General features: G+C 39.1%; 1 protein-coding gene across 1 annotated transcript in view; it reads right to left on the minus strand.

Moving 5' to 3' along the window:
• Positions 1-436: 436 nt before the first annotated feature.
• The window catches only part of LOC109990982 (solute carrier family 28 member 3), an 18306-nt gene continuing 2202 nt past the window's right edge, over positions 437-16540 (minus strand). Inside the window, exons 4-17 of the mRNA XM_029279214.2 lie at positions 14360-14549; positions 12756-12900; positions 12532-12645; positions 11427-11504; positions 11076-11156; positions 10702-10782; positions 9444-9569; positions 8962-9092; positions 7486-7654; positions 6528-6725; positions 5321-5402; positions 3606-3704; positions 2938-3052; positions 437-2727 (exon numbers count right to left, since the gene is read on the minus strand). Coding sequence (XP_029135047.2) covers positions 2607-2727; positions 2938-3052; positions 3606-3704; positions 5321-5402; positions 6528-6725; positions 7486-7654; positions 8962-9092; positions 9444-9569; positions 10702-10782; positions 11076-11156; positions 11427-11504; positions 12532-12645; positions 12756-12900; positions 14360-14549 — 1730 coding nt within the window. The 3' untranslated portion in view covers positions 437-2606. The remainder of the gene's footprint in view (positions 2728-2937; positions 3053-3605; positions 3705-5320; positions 5403-6527; positions 6726-7485; positions 7655-8961; positions 9093-9443; positions 9570-10701; positions 10783-11075; positions 11157-11426; positions 11505-12531; positions 12646-12755; positions 12901-14359; positions 14550-16540) is intronic.

The raw sequence follows: 16540 nt of genomic DNA on the forward strand, positions 1-16540 counted from the left end.
TCGTCTCTGGATCAGTTGCTCCTGTAAGCACTCTGATGTTGATCAAAACCTCAAAGCCAAATATCTATAATTCAATATAATGTACCCAAAAGATGTTGTGTTTAACAAACTATCTTTCACACAACAGTTTTTACAAATCTTACTGACTCTTTTCTAAGATTAATATTTTATTATATGTTTTTTTCTCTAAAGTAAATTTGCATAACACTAAGATTTGACTATTTCAAATAAATTAATATATACTACACCTGAATACACAAGATATTTTCCGAGAATTTCATATGTCCATTATGTTGTATTTATGGGGCTGCAGAAGACATTTGCTAACTAACAAGAGGAAATCACATTTTATATAAACAGGCACATTATTTAAAACTGACAATTATTGTAATGTTGTGATGGAAATGGTTTACTGCAAGTTTTTAGTATTGATTTATTCATTTAAAAGTGAACATCCTCATTTTGTAAAACAACAGCAAAAAAAAAAACATATTGAATGCGTTTCTGTTGGCCAAACAGCAGATGTTTGTCTGACATCACAACACAATAAATCAAATTGTTTTAAAGTGAACACAGTCCAGCTCTGTTAGGCAAGAGGAGAAAAAACTAAAACTGAAAAGCAAATTTCCATATTTACTTGATTTAAAAAACTAGGTCCAGGAACAGGAACCCTACCACCTACTATAGATTGAGTTTTTGAAAATATACAAAGATTGTATCTCCCATACTAGGGATGGGCGATACAGACCAAAAATCAAATCTTGATATTTTTCAGCTGAATGGGGATACAGGTTATATAGCTTGATATTTCTTTCTATAAAGAAAAAACAAAAACAAAGTCTGTTCTTACTCAAATCCACATTTCAAAATGTCACATAGGCACTTTTATAAACAGCCTGCTGCACAATCTCAACATGTACAAGAAAAACAACACAAAAATGAACGACCTGTTTGTGAAAAAGAAAAGAAAAAATTATTATTATTTTGAACTATATTGATTTATACAATATTGTCTCACTTTATATTTTGTTTAAAATATATATTGATATTTCTTAAAAACTTGATATGCTGCCCAGCCCTACTCTAGTTTTAGATTTGGTCTTGACACAGAGAAACAATCAAAATCATGCTACAAATTCCGAAAGACATGCTTCTTGCTCCATGTTATTTCCCCCCCGGACAATCTGCCTAACATGAAAATGAGCTCACTGTGATTTTTCTTATTTTTTGATGGGGCACACATGGTGACACAGACCCTTAAAATATGTGACAGCGTCTGATGGCTGAGTCTAATGTTCCCTCTCTGTGGGTGTGTGAAATTCACACATGTGAACACACCTCCCGCCCGCCCAGAAGGGAGCCATCTGACCTTTAGCTTGTGCTCGATTTAATGAAAAGACTGTCATTTGCCCCCCACCCTCGATACCCTCCTCTTAATCCACCGCGCAGTCTGGTTGGATCACTTTTTTGTCCTTATTAATGAGCCAGACATGCGGACAATTGGTCTGCCAACCAGGCCAGTTTGACTGACTGGTGGCATAATGAATCCAGTGTGCGCTTTGATTTGTGCTGCAGAGTAGAAAAAGAAGACAACAGTGACATCCGATGGATGACTAATAAACTGCTTTCACTTAATACTGTTATAATCAGTCCAGTCAGAGAGGACAGTCAGAGTAGCTTTTGTTTCTATCAAATATGTAGCCACAGATATTTCACCCGTTTTCTTCTCTTTTTTATAAAATACATTTTTTATAACATTTAGCAAACATCTCATTGTTTCTTAGTGACTTAAAATAAGTCACTCCCTGCCAGAGTTATTCTCATACAGAACAGGAAAATAAGTAAAAGCAACGATACAGGTAGGGAGAGATTTGTTCAAGACTCAGACATTCATTCATGAGATAAAAATCAGGCTGTATGTGGAGTCATAGTTAACCCTCTCTTTCCTTGTATGAAAAAAACGCTGTTATCTCCTCCATTTCTTTGTAAAAAACAGGCAAACACTACTTGTACATGTACAGGACAGAATCTCCAAAGCGATTAGAGGTCCTGCTTTGTCCACAGAGGGCGCCAAAAACCAAAGCTTTAAATACTCAGTTTGTAGATTCCACCACCAGGGGGCTCTCAATCAATACAATAACAAAAGATGGCATTGATGCTAGCAGGGAATCACGGGAGTTCTCTCTGCTACCCTCTGCCAAAAACAAAATCTGCGTTGACCGTAGTAAAGATGAACCGGCAAAACCGACCTTTGTAATAACGATTTTAACACAGCAGCACATACTGCAGCTTTCAGCAGCAATTCCCTCTTCCTTATGTGGCGATGTTTGACATAACATCCTGTGTTTCCACGGCAACGATACACATGTTATGTCTGTCATGGAGGCTCTAGAGACACGTCCCATTACCTCTTTAAAATTACAGATTTCTCTGGCTTTGATAACTGTTGGAAATTTTTGAGCTGTTATCCCTATAAGATATATATATAAATATAAAAAAAAAGTAAAACTTAAAAGGCATTAAAACACCATACAGAACATAGGAGAGTTGTTTAAACAAATCACAGTGGCTCCATTGAGGTGTGTGTGTTTTTTTTGTTCAGTGACTCACAGCACCAGGCTGCAGTTAAAGAAGTGTGTCGGGGGTGAAAGTGTGCAGCAGCCCTGCAGACTGCTGTCACTGAATCCTCCTCCAATTGTCACGTTCAGCGGCTCATACACCGTCACACTGCGGAAGAAACAAACTCGATGAATCACAGAACGTCTTTCCTCATCTCGCTGTTTTCATTCTAACAAGCTGTTTTATAGTACAGAGAATATCTAAGAAGCTGTAGGTGAAGTATCCAGAATGAAACACAGACATTCTACAGTAAGAAACAGGAGCCACACATCAGCTCGTTACAATACCTCACAGGTCCGCACTGTCATAATAACTCACCTGTTATATAGCTGTTCGCAGCAGGTGACAAGTTGTGAGCTCAGGGTCACGTTGGTTTCGTTGAACTCTGTGCTCAGGAAATGTGGGCACTGAAGATCAGGAATGTACAGCACACCTAGAAAACCAGGGTGAAGGTCTGGTTTCAGTTTCTTCATAATGACGGTCATTACACGCTGTTACATGATGAAGGATGTTCTGAATGCATCCATTAATGAAAAACCACAGTGCATTGACATCCTACAAAGAACAAGCACATTACTTAGATTTGTTTTACAGATATTACACAACGTTCGGTTCATTTCTTTACTAAAAAAAACAGTATTTAGATGTACGTTAAAGCTTCTGAGAAGTCTTTGTTGTGTCGATTTTGGCCCTACGGACAAATCATGACGATTCATGTGCAACCTTCAATGGATGTAAACGTTTAAAATATGCTATTCTGGCACCTACACCCGTGGTAGTGTTGACAGAAATATAAAACAACAATGCAGAGAAAATGAATCTTCTCTGTGTTTGTTGTCCTTTGCAGGTCATAAAGAGGCATCCATATTCATTTCAGTTTGTTTCATTCCCAGCCAAAAGAAAATTCCTCACAGGAGCTTTAAACTGAAATCAAATAAAACACAGACAGACGTTCATTAATCAATTATTGAAGAGTAAAGAGTCACCTGCAATACAAGCTGTCATGAAACAGGAAACACTTCCTGCGATCAGAGCTCTGAAACCACAACTGGAGATGTCGGCACGTCTCTCTGGAGCCAGTGACGCTGGAAATTGAATGAATAAAAGTTAGGAATATTAAAAATATCTAAAAAGAATGTGATAAAAGTATAATCTTATATTTTACTACCCTAGCTGCTTCTCTGTCTTTGTCTGCATCATCAGGCTACATTATGTGTGGAGGTTTTATTGAACTCCATAATCGACATTTTCAGTTTATTTCAAAACGGATATTTGTGGAATTTTTTGCAAATTATCCAGATTGTTGTGCGCAACAAAAATCATTTATTTTGAAAGTGCATTCCTGAAGGATGACCTCTTCATTGAATATGTCAAGGACATGGTCACTTGTTGATTTTTAACTTGTGACTGAAGAATTTATTCTGTATGAAAGAAGCCAAAATCACCACTATTGAGTTTTTTTAAAAGCTACCCTCTTTTTGAAATTGTTGTTTACCTACAATTTTCAAAGCGTGCCTTATAATCTCAGATTTGTGTGGTTTTTTTGGTGCAGAAACTTTTACGTCTTTGTTCAGCTGGGAAGGCTTTAGTTCAACAAGGTCAATTAGAGTGCCACACTTTTTCTGATACGAGCAAAAACACACATTCACACTTTCAGTCAGTCATTTTAGGTGACAGTTGTTATGAGGTCGTTGTTTAAGTATGTGAATTTGCTGTAATGAGAATCCAGAGGGATAATATTATATATATATACTTTATGTTTATTATAGAGCCTGACCGATAAATCGACCAGCCGATAATATCGGCCGATATTAGCATATCAAGTGACTATTGATATTGGCTACTTTTATCACAGATATGCGCTGATATTACTAGATTTATTCACCATTTTGAGTTTCATTGTTTTACGATAGCAGTTCTCTTTCACCAGCAGAGGGCGCTATATGGATTACAACAGCCTTAATCACTCTCCAGAGTGTCAAGCAGTGATGAACGTACATGCGTAGTTACTTTCCAGTTGAGTACCCATCTTGTCTTCGTTATATATCTTTCCCACAAGAGTTTGATAACTGCTATTCTAGGGATCAATGCAATAAGTGTGTATATTTTGTCTCTACAGATCAAAGATAGATCTCAGAAAGATATCGGCCGATATATCGGTGTCAAATTTTTTATCTCCTTAATATCAATATCAGTATCTGACCCAAAGATTCCAAATTGGTCGGGCCCTAGTGTGTGTGTGTGTGTGTGTGTGTGTGTGTGTGTGTGTGTGTGTGTGTATGTGTGTGTGTATATATATATATATATATATATATGTGTGTGTGTGTGTGTGTGTACTTTTGTTTCCCAGCCTAGAGCAGCCACAGACTAAAGGAAATACACTTAAGCATCTCATTAGCCCACACGTTGTAACTGGATTAAACGTAACAGATGGATTTTACACCTACTCCCACTCATGCCAGCCAGAAAAAATATTTTCATCCTCTTCATTCAATAGCATGTGTACCTCATAGATTTCTTGCTGTGTGCTTTTTTATGACCAATTTTTACTTATAGGGTCATTTAACACGAAAAATATAATTAATACCCAATCAGAGTTGCAGAAGATTAGTGCTTACGACATCAGCCAGCAATTCTACAAACTGTAATGTTCCTGTTCGTCTGTGCTCAGAAAGCTATCAGCTCATGAAGTGGCACTCACACATCGCTCCAATGGCCATCCCCAGGGAGGCAAAGTTGGAAAATCCACACAGAGCATAGGTAGCAATGGTTTCAGAGTGGACCTGAAGGAAGAGAATCATAAAGTTAGCATAAAATTATCATAATGTATCTCATATGCAGCTGCTGAATGGAAAAACACATTTTCAATAATTATAAGTAGGGATGTCAAGATACCTCACAACACAATAAATAATTGATACAAATACGAGACAATTCAAATCGACATGACAAAAAGTATACTGCAATACTCTATCTTAACCCACAGAGGGCGCTATCTGTGTTTGGCTTCTGTTGTTCAATGGCAGTTGTTGAAAAAGGGAGCCGTACAGAAGCAGCGGAGATGGTTTAAAATGTTGAGGTTTAGAAAGAAAGCGTCTTGTTTCAAAGCGCGGGTGTAGACACGAGATGAACGGATAATGTACAAGACAAAAACTGAAACTGATGAATGACACAAATAGCAAAACCAACGTGATGCAGAGCGTAAAACAGGGACATGTCTAGAAGCTGGGAAGTGGATTTATAACCCTGCTTGCTTTAACGAGTGCAAGCGAGCCATAGAGATTACGGAGTGCATTCCTGTTTTAAGTTTTCAGGCTGATGATTAACACGCGGTTGTAATTACCCAACTTTTAAACGTGATAAAAGAAGATTTAAGAAAATTCAGTGTCTTGCAAAAGCTTTCTGTTCTATACCAGAAAAACAGGCTACAACTCTGAGATTTTCCTAAGTTGTGCTAATAATGTATTTAATTGATTTGGGATTCGTTTAAAATTCTTCTTTATTTAAAATAAAATGTTTGAAAAGGGTTTTTTTGTACGATATTATCAGTGTCACTTTTATAATAAAAAAAACACAGTTTAATTACTTTCTATACAGCCTCGAAGTTGAAAGCTTTTACCCATACTCATAAAGTAAAATAAAAAATGATATCAAGAAAATCTTATTTTATCATAAACCCAATATTGTTATACGTATGATATCATGAGTATTTCATAACAACCTTATTATAAGCCTCCTTTTGCCAAAAGAAGCTAAGCTAACAATTTAAGTTGATAATTGGCTGTTTTAAGTTCTGTACCATAACCTATCTGTATCACATAGACCAGCATGACTTTAAAGGTCGCCTACTAAAGCAGCATATTACAACTCATACTTGTGTTCATAGGTAGTTTAACATTTGGACTCACAGAAATATACTGCTTTACGTTGTTCACGTATTCTGGCCCTCCTGCTTTCCGCCTCTGAATAAACTCGGACAGCTTCTGAAAGGCCACAAACTCATTGATGAATGTCTTTAGACCAATCAGCTCAGCAACGATAAAACTGTCCTCCCAGGAAACACCCAGCATGAAGGACAGAGGCATAAACATGTAGGAACAGATGAGCTGAAGGAGAGACAAGAAGCAGGAGTCAGTTCAGGTATGTTGCATCGCTGTGTTCCAGTAGTATAAGACTTATAAAATAATCTGACAAGACTTCCAGGTTGATCACCAACTGAAAAGACAACTGAAAGAGACATTTCGATGCAACATTAGGCAATATTTTTAAAGTAAATACAACCTGTTAGGTAACCCAAAAGTGACTGTTTAACCACAGCTAACATTAGCATTAGACCCAAACCTATATTACAGTTTGACAGTGTTACACCGTATGATAGGGAAAGTTCACTAATAGCTATAACTATAAGTAATATTTTGGACTTCCGCAATGGTTATGTAGCTGCTGGTAGCATATATTTATGAACTTGCAAAATCAGTTTATTCGCGAAAGCTAACATTAGCATTAAACTAATTCCTAGCTAACATTCCCCTTAGCATGCTAACATCAACAGATAGGAAATAAGGCCTTTCCTATCATATCGTGAAGTGTAACACCATCAAACTGTAATGTTAGTTAGTCAGTGGTTGGATACTATGGTTAGGATTTGCACAGTAACTCATGATAAGACAGGATACATTATGATATGAAACGCACAATATGACCATGCGATATGTGGAACACAATACCAGACATTGTTTTATCAGTATTTTAAAATATAACCCCATCATAACTTTTTGTAGTAGCTGATCAATCCAGCCAACAGAATAGTAGATTGGTCAGTTTGTCTTACAGTGTATTGTTTTCGTGTCAGCATGCAGTAATCACCGAGAAGCTGAGTTGTGGGTAGTCCAACATCCCACCCAGCCAGGAGAGGGAGGAGTCTAAAAAAGCCAACAGTGCCATGAAGGCGATGATGTTGACGACAATGTTGGCCACTAAACCCACAGCACAAGTTGCACCCTGGGATGCCGCTTCTAACAGGTTTGTACTCTCTCTGAGGAGACAGAAGCAGCATTTGAACGTTAATTTAAAACTCAATCTTGTGACCAACATCATTTTATTTGAAAGTGCACAGTGTCATCAGCATACTGGTGTAGATGAAAAAGTGATTGGTGTTGTGGTACTCTTCATCCCAGCTCAATGACAACAACCAAAAGTTATTTTCTTTGAATGAGTGCCAAAGTTGACCAATAACGTTTATTATCACTGCCAGGTACATCTTTTTGTACTTATATTGGACTTTTTAATGTGGTGTATGTGGCAGCTTGGTCAACCTGGTCAGGTTTTTGTGAAGAAAATGTTTTTACAATTTATGTTTAAATAAATCTGTGGTTTAAAATCAGTGTGTAAGTATTTCCCTTTTCATCATTGCTATTCCCCAAGGTGACGTGTGTACGCACTGCTACAATCCATTTTCAATTTCAATTCTCGTGCAAAATGTGACTTTTCTACAAGTGCGCTTAAAGCTCATGGACAGCTTCATAGCTGTTTCAAATGGTTTTTACACAGTCATGACAACATTACACTGTCCCTCTACAAAAATATTTCAAAACAAAGTTTATTTCTTAATCTATTATAACAAACTAATAAATTATTTTCCTTTAATGTAGCTAGCTTTCAATGCTCATCACAGTAGCTTTGGAGACAAGTAAACCTTCAGATAAATCAAAAAGGAAAAGGACTAACTTAAATTTAGCAGACATACTTAAGGATAATTCAAAGGCATTACACAATCAATAGTTATGTCACAAGGTCACATATTATGTAAAAAACACTTCACCATGTTTCTCTAACTCTAATATGTGTCCCTTGTCTGTCTAAAAAAAACCCTGCCTGCTCCACTTTTCAGAAAATGTATGCTCAAACAGGCAGTTTGGCGATTTTCCCTTCATGACATCACAAAGGGCAGTAGCCCCTCCCCCTGGTGGGTGACACTCCCACAGCTAGGTGTTTGTTCTGCCCTCTGAGTCTGCCTTCTCACCGTAAACAATAGGACATGGAGCGAGAAAGCCAAAAACACCCGAGCACTTCCAGAGAGGGGGCGTGGTCAGACACAGCTCATTTAAATATTTAAAGGTACAGACACAGAAACAGTCTGTTCTGATCAGGGCTGAAATAGAGGTGTTTATAGGCATGATCAAATACAGGATCAGAGTGGATTTAGAACAAGAAACTTCACAGACACGTTTTGGCGACCTATGAGACTTATTTAAACTTGCTGAAAAGGAGTTCAATATGTGACCTTTAAATTATGTATGTGTGTGTTGTGTTGACATCTTTGCATGTGATGTGTTGTCCTACCCTTGTTCCATTTTTAAGTCATGACTCGTCGTTACGCGGGGTGGCTCTGTTTCAGGCCAGAAGGTCTTTGCAATGGCGAGGGAGGCTGGAGCAGACATCACTGACGCCGTCAACAAGTGAGTTGCCTCAACCTCAAACGTAAAAAAACAAAAACATACAACTAGCAATCAATAATTCTCCAATCATCATGAGGCACTTAAAGGTGCAGTGTCAAGGACAGCCAAGAGTCCATGAGGTCGATGTTGACACTAAATCATAAATTCAAAGTCTTCTAAAACTTAAAATGATGAATTATAAACAGCATTTTATCAAACTAACTCTTACTACGGTGACTTTTGGATCTTACAGAAGAATCAACTTTTTTATCACATGTATCATATACAATTTAATAAAAAATAATGGGTTGTTCATTAAATTAAAAATCATAATATATTCTGGTGAATTTGTAATTACTTTCTCATCCCCTTCCTCCCCTGCCTCACCCCGAAAGAGATGTAGGCTCCTAAGATGGTACCCGCGATGCTGGCAAAGCCTCCTGTCATCACAGCATGGATCTCGGAGAGAGTTAACCCACTGATGTAGGGACGGATCAAGAGAGGTGACTCTGTCTGGAACAGAAGAGAAGGACAGAAGGACAAGCGCTTGACAAATGATTTGTGAGTGAATTTACGGATCTTTATGGTTTTTATTTGAGGTGGGAGTCTGAGGGTAACTCTCGATATGATTCAAGAAACACAGACCACGACTTCTGCCCTAATTGATGCTGTTGTCATCCATATCTATGTTTACATGGACACAATAAAAGCCTGATCAGAAAATGCTTCATGTAAACACCTCAATCTGAACAGACTGATCTGAGCTGGCTCATTCAGAAATAAATGTATTTCCAAAAGGAGAGTGATGACTTATGCCAGTTGTTTTTCTGATCAACGTCTATGTATACACTTCAGTGTTTCCCCTAGGTTTACAGCTTTGGGGGGGTTGGGGGTGCGGGCAGACGGACACCCACACAAACACTTTAAGGAATCTTGGTGTTCATGTGTTACTTTTAATGAAATCTGTCCTGTTCTATCGGAAAGGTATCCTTAAATGACTTCTTTCCCTGATTTTCGACTCTATCGTAAATCAAGGAAAGGCCACCCCCCTAATATAATGGTAGGGGAAACACTGCACTTGATCCAATGTATATTCCAGGTTGGAATAACTGTTCTTACTGCACAAGTCTGTCCCTCTCTTCAACGGGTCATGTCTGACTGTCCTCCTGCAGACTGTTTATGGACAGTTATTTTCGGCTGATATTACAGTACTTACAAGAAAAGAAGAAAAAAGTAAGATAAAAGTAAACCAAAGTGCAGACATCTAAAACCACAGATGTGAAATAGGAGGAGTTTAATCTGTCACACAGCGAGGGGGAGAGTGGAGGAGCAACTTCTGGAGACGTGTAATGACAGCAGTGTTTGTTTACAACACGGGCGGAGTCAACACGCACGGCAATGCTGGCCAAAAACTAGACCGTAAATAAACACAGAGCGGGGCTTTAGTTTAGGGCTTGAAATGCATCTCACTCCATTACCAGAAACACATACCTGACGTAAGAACACAGACCCTTTTCCAACAACTTACGCACACTATCTTGATAATTAGTGCCAGCAATTTGACATTTGTCTCCTACGAGTCAGGATGAGGATATATGTTGTAAAGATATTTTGTCCCACTCTTAGTTTTGACTTTTTTGTTTACCTGTCCCAAGAAAATATTTCCGGCAGCAGCCATTGACTCTGCTGGTGATGTTCCCATGGTAACCTGCATTATGAATCCAATCTGGGGGAAAAAAGATGATTACGGCAGAAAAATTTACTTAAAAAAAAAGATATGACATGTTCGAGTTTACATTCATATTTTCTGTTGCTTTGAGTTGAGTTTCAGGAACAGTCGTGTCTTTTTCACTGATGGTTATAGTGTTTGCTTTCGTAGGTCATATTTATACATCACTTTTAAAGTTTGTTTCATAACAACATAAAACTCCTCACAGGAGCTCTGAACAGTTTCTTTTCTGAAAATGAAATAAAACGTTGTACATCAAGTCTTTGAACGTTGTCCTCCCTCTTCCTTACCTTTCGTACCAGCCAGGGCATGAAGCCGATGTGGTAGAGGATGGAGATGACCGAGCTCATAAATACCAATATTGGCATCACCTGAAAGAGTTCATTTGAATTATCATTATCACAAGTATTATTGAGAACAATAAGAGGACCAATAGTGTACTGATTTTAAGTCTCATTATGTTTTTATATGTTTTAAATGTTAAAATGGAATATCAGAAACTTAATAACTTTTTACACTATACTGACATTGTTCAGAGGTGTGTGTGTGTGTGTGTGTGTGTGTGTGTGTGTGTGTGTGTGTGTGTGTGCGTGCGTGCGTGCGTGCGTGCGTGTGTGTGTGTGCGTGCGTGCGTGTGGTACCTTAAAGATGAAGGAATGGTCCATGTAACTGGCACCAAACGCAAACTTAGACCCAACATCGGTGAATGACATAAAACCCTAAAGAGAGAGAATTCAAGGTCAACTAAAAGTCAGAATTTTTTTTTCATTATTATTATTATTTGTTTAATAGGTTACACTTTATAGGTTAAGTTGAGATTCATGAGAAGTATCTGTGAATGTGCCATTGACTGTCTATAAAGATGGACAAGGCGTCTCCACCACATCCCGTTGTCAAAGTGAAGCCAAAATCCCCCATACAGAACCTGACGTTTTGCACATTTGGAGCTAAATCTGAGCTGCACATATTGGCTCCCTCGGGTCATTACAGTTCACAGCAGAAAAGACTCTTGTGTCAGTTTGAAGCAGAGAATCACGTTAATGGAAAGGTCAATGACTCTTGTCTTAGTGTTAGATATATTTCCTCTAACCGCTCCTCTGCTCTGCTAATTGGTCGCAAACAGCGCTGCAGGAGCCTCACATGTCAAACATGGAATTTTACACCTTTTTTTATAACGTCAATTAACTCAACTCTTTAGTAAGGTGAAAACTGAAGCATCAATCTTTAATGACAGAGGAAAGGGAAACAGTGACAGGATGCAAATGAATGAAACAAAGAAAGGACAATTCAACAAGGTAACCGACTCAGGTTAGGTACTTTATATAAATATGGAAGCAAAATGAATTGGGGATTTGGGAAGGTAAAGGGCTCGCTGTACTAAAAACAAAAGGACACACACACACACACACACACACACACACACACACACACACACACACACACACACACACAGGAAATGAGGAAATAAGGCAATGAAAAAAAGATTAAGGAGGAGAATGGTCTCAAGAAACGGGGTTGCAAACAAGGTTACAAGCAAAAGACACAATTTGATGGAAAGAAACAAAAAAGAAAGGAAATGATGAAAGGTGATGAACCAAGGAAGCAAGACAACAAGGTCAAGAAGAAAGTTGGATGACCAAGAAAAACACAAATGAACTAAGGAGACCAAAAAGAAAACAAAAAGAAAAAAGTGAAACAAACAGAAGAAGGAAACATGAGAATCATATCGTGTTTGTGTGTGTGTACCTCTACTAGATTTCCGAGCCACTGCAGTGCCTCTAAACCAGACGTGGTCCTGAGGCTGAGCAGACCAAACACAAACTGCAGCCCGACACCACAAAGAAGAGTCTGCCAAGACCACTGCAACAAACACGTACAATAATCAAACCCACACACTTCTGATCAAAAAGTTACTCATCAGGTGTGTGTGTGTGTTTGTTTGTGTGTTTGTGTGTGTGTTGATCAATTACCCGAAACGGGTGTTTGGAAAACAGCACCATTAGGAAGATTAAGAGCAGCAAACCAAAGAAAGACACAATCTGTCTGTTCCCCTGCTGCGCTGTGTCCAGTGCTAACCAGAACACCACGGCGACCAGCAGCGACACACACATTACCCTGCAGAGAGAGAGAGAGAGAGAGAGAGAGAGAGAGAGAGAGAGAGAGAGAGAGAGAGAGAGAGAGAGAGCATCAGTTTTTCAGGACTCAAAGAGAAGATGCTTGTCCAAAGTTAAAAATTTGAAGTAGCCTATACTAACGAAAGGAAATGCAACAGATTGAGATGCATATCATGCAGCCTGTTGCAACACCGCCCAAATAGTTGATTTGCCTCTAACAAGGAGCATAGATAGTTAAGGATTTTGGGGCGGTATCAGGGGGTAACCATCCAGACTCGATAAAAACACGGGTGAACCACGCTAAGAACTGGAGCTGATGCAGGTCTAAAGCCTCCTGACAAACAGCTACATCACGCCCACCTATCAGTCAGATCGGCCACGTCCATTATTATATAAAACTTGTATCCTTTATAAATCAAAAGGGATGAGTTATAAAAAATGTCACCGCCTGTACAGTGTGAACCGATAAAGACATGAGCTAATCAGACCAGATCTGTTTGTGGAACCAGGCTGTAAACATGTTTATTTCTGCTGGAAGAACGGGCATTTTTGAATGGGTGTGTAAGTGACTTCCGAGGCTTCTGCAGCCAGCCTCCAGTGGTCACTTGAGGAACTGCAGGATTTTACATTTTCTGTATTTGGCTTCATATTTCAACCCCAGAGGTTGCTGCTTGGGGCATTAAGCTCACCCTAAACTGTTAGACGTGAAAACTGTAAAGGGGCAGGTGAGATGTGAAAATAATGAACTGAAAGACGCTACATTACTTTTTCGGGGGGGGGGGGGGGGGGGGGGGGAGGTCAACATTTTCTATGGATTGATCTATGATCCATTAGATATTAGAATAATGAAATGAGCCAATTCTAAAATCAAATTTAAAAAGGTATATCTTGAAAACTTCCCTATTCCTTTATTTCTTCCTTTTTTTTTTAAAATCCTGCCAAATGCAGTCAGGCTTACGGACGGACTTTATCCATGTAGCAACAATCCATAAAACATAAATTATTAAAAAAAAAAGCATCAGATGAAGAAACAAAAACAATCATCTAAACATTTTTGCCTCATTGTTGCATTTCTTAGAGTCCATAGTCAACTTCACTTATTTCCTACACAGGTATCTGCCACTGAAGTCTTCCAGAGCTGGTGTCATTACCCTACTTTATTTGCTCTATAGCGTGCAGCAGTCCGTTTTCCACTTTGCCATTACCTGCTCTTGTTTTTTTTTTTATTCTGCTCTGTTTGAATTCAGCGCCCATGCTGATTTCACAAATGATCAATTTCCCCCATCGGAGGAGACGGAGAAACCTCCAACGTGTCTGATGTGTCTCACACATCATGAGCATTAGTTACAGATTCTTTTCAAATGGTTTGCTTTGTTCATTTTATTTTCATTGCGGTGAAAAAAGTCCCCCCTCCCCCTCCTCAAACTGCAACATGATTTGAACAGAGTGTCATTTCTCACCATTTGATCCAACACCAGTTTCTGCTAAAAAGCTCTCTGACGGGACGAAGCTCCTCCCAGACCCTGTCGCCGTAGCGTTCCATTGTCCAATCCCAGGCCAGGAAAAACACGGTTGCCACGGAGATGACCAGCAGCACGACAGCCCGGCGGAAGTTCAACACACACGCTGCTATCACTATGGCAACAAAGCCTGAAACAAATTTAGAGTGAATTAAATCCTGCAGCGCTGCTGTTATTTTAACCTCTCTCACCGAAACCACTCTCATCCGTGCTTTCACTCGCTGCGTGTCATCCCGCTAAGTGTCAAACAATAAAGCTGTGAAAAAAAGCGCCTTTTTTAAAAGATAAACATTATTTATTTAATATTGTTCGCTTTGTTGTGTTTAATGTCCAGATAAGGAAATGTGTCTACTAAATGTAATGCAACTTTTTGCATGATTTTACCGTTAATTTGGTTTTACATGAAGAGGTGCGAGAGTAAAAGTCGGTTAAAAAGCCTTGCGTTGATTTTCTTTTAGTGAACCAGTGGTCTGCAACCCCCCCTCCTTTCAAGCAACTATTGCCACTGTTGAAAAGATGTTCAAAACTTGATCAGAAGCAGTTTGGAGTCTGTTGGGGCCCAAAGCAGAAAATTGAATGATCCAAACCCAACACATTTTTTAGTGGAAGTTCTGAAGAAGCAGAGGATTTTCTGGCACAACTTCACCAACTACCAAGAGCCATGAAGAGTGAAAGGCTTAAAGAGGGCAAAAAGTTCCAGCAACACTTGTTGTACGAAGATCAACTTAGACCAAATTAGGTCTGATTTGTTAATAAAGTTGATCTTCTTGTTGCTGGAACTTTAGCAGAACTTATAAAAGTGACTCTTGTCAATATTTAGAGCTAGATGATCGTCATTCAGTCATTTACTATTATAAGAGTGAGTTCTGTCAGATGGGGCCCCTTTAGGGAGGTTTACTGTCTTTGCAAAAGTTGCACATTTTCAGCCACTGCTTGGGGCCCCCTACTGGCCCGGGGCCCCCAAGCAGTTTCTACCTTGCCTGTTGACAAGCAGTGCCTCTCTTCAAAAGTACATTTTCGCCAGCTGTTAGGCGACGATTTTACGTTTATGTTGAGCCCAATATTTACTGGAAGAATCTGCCTCTGTCACAAGATGAATCACCATTTCACACATTCGCTTACATGAGTAAGTGAGTTGAAACACAGTCAGCTGTGCATCACAATAACCAATGGAAAGAGTCAAACATGGGAGGAGCCGGACTCAGTCTCCCGACAGCTGCATTCAAGTCAAACACTCATCCCTGTTAAACCAACATATTTTCTCAAAACTCCAGTTCATTTCAGTTCAGACCTTTATAGTGCCTGAATGGTAAATTGTATTTATAGCAGTGGAAAAAAACACAACTAACAATGGAATACAACCTAGAAAAAGAAAAATGTCACTGTTTGTTTAAAATTACGGATATGGCACAGGAGCAATACAAATAAAGTGCTATAGTGCTGCTTGAAAGTGCAGTCATGGTTTAAAGGGGACATATTCTGAAAAATCCACTTCCACAGTGTTTTCAACATATATTTGGGTAACCTGAGTGTCTACTGACCCACAACATGTGAAATATATCCATCCAGTCCTTTGTTTGTGGTCTGCATAAGTCTTACAACACAGAGAAAAATGCTCTGTTTCAAAAATCCCCTCCCCTCCCCTGGTATCTCCACCCATGGACCCCAGCCTAGAAAAAAACTTTTGCTCAGGTCAGCCATTTTTATTCTCTCTACAGAGGAGTGATGTCTACCAGGAAAACTCAGGGGCGGGCTCATTGCATTTAAAGAGACACACACACCAAAACGGAGCGTTCTGAGAGAGCTGGTTTATACAGGGTCACAAACCTCCTCTGGTGCTTGATTCATGTTATATTTTGAGCAAAGCACAGCACAGATGTTTCATTTAGACCACAGGGGGACTGTTTGAAAAGGTGGAGGAGGGGGATGATATGTCCTCTTTAAGAGCATTAATTGCACATGGAATATTCAACAGTTTGTATCTGTTGCTCTTGGCCTTTGGCAGCCTTTACCTCCGATCAGAGGGGAGAAGAAATAATTACTCCAAGAGAGGATGGTCAGAGCTGGCCAAGCTCCTGAACCGTCAAAGTATCAATCAGCTACATCAGCACCTAGCTGCTG

Source organism: Labrus bergylta, chromosome 2 (assembly GCF_963930695.1).
Source record: "Labrus bergylta chromosome 2, fLabBer1.1, whole genome shotgun sequence".
Lineage (NCBI taxonomy): Eukaryota > Metazoa > Chordata > Actinopteri > Labriformes > Labridae > Labrus > Labrus bergylta.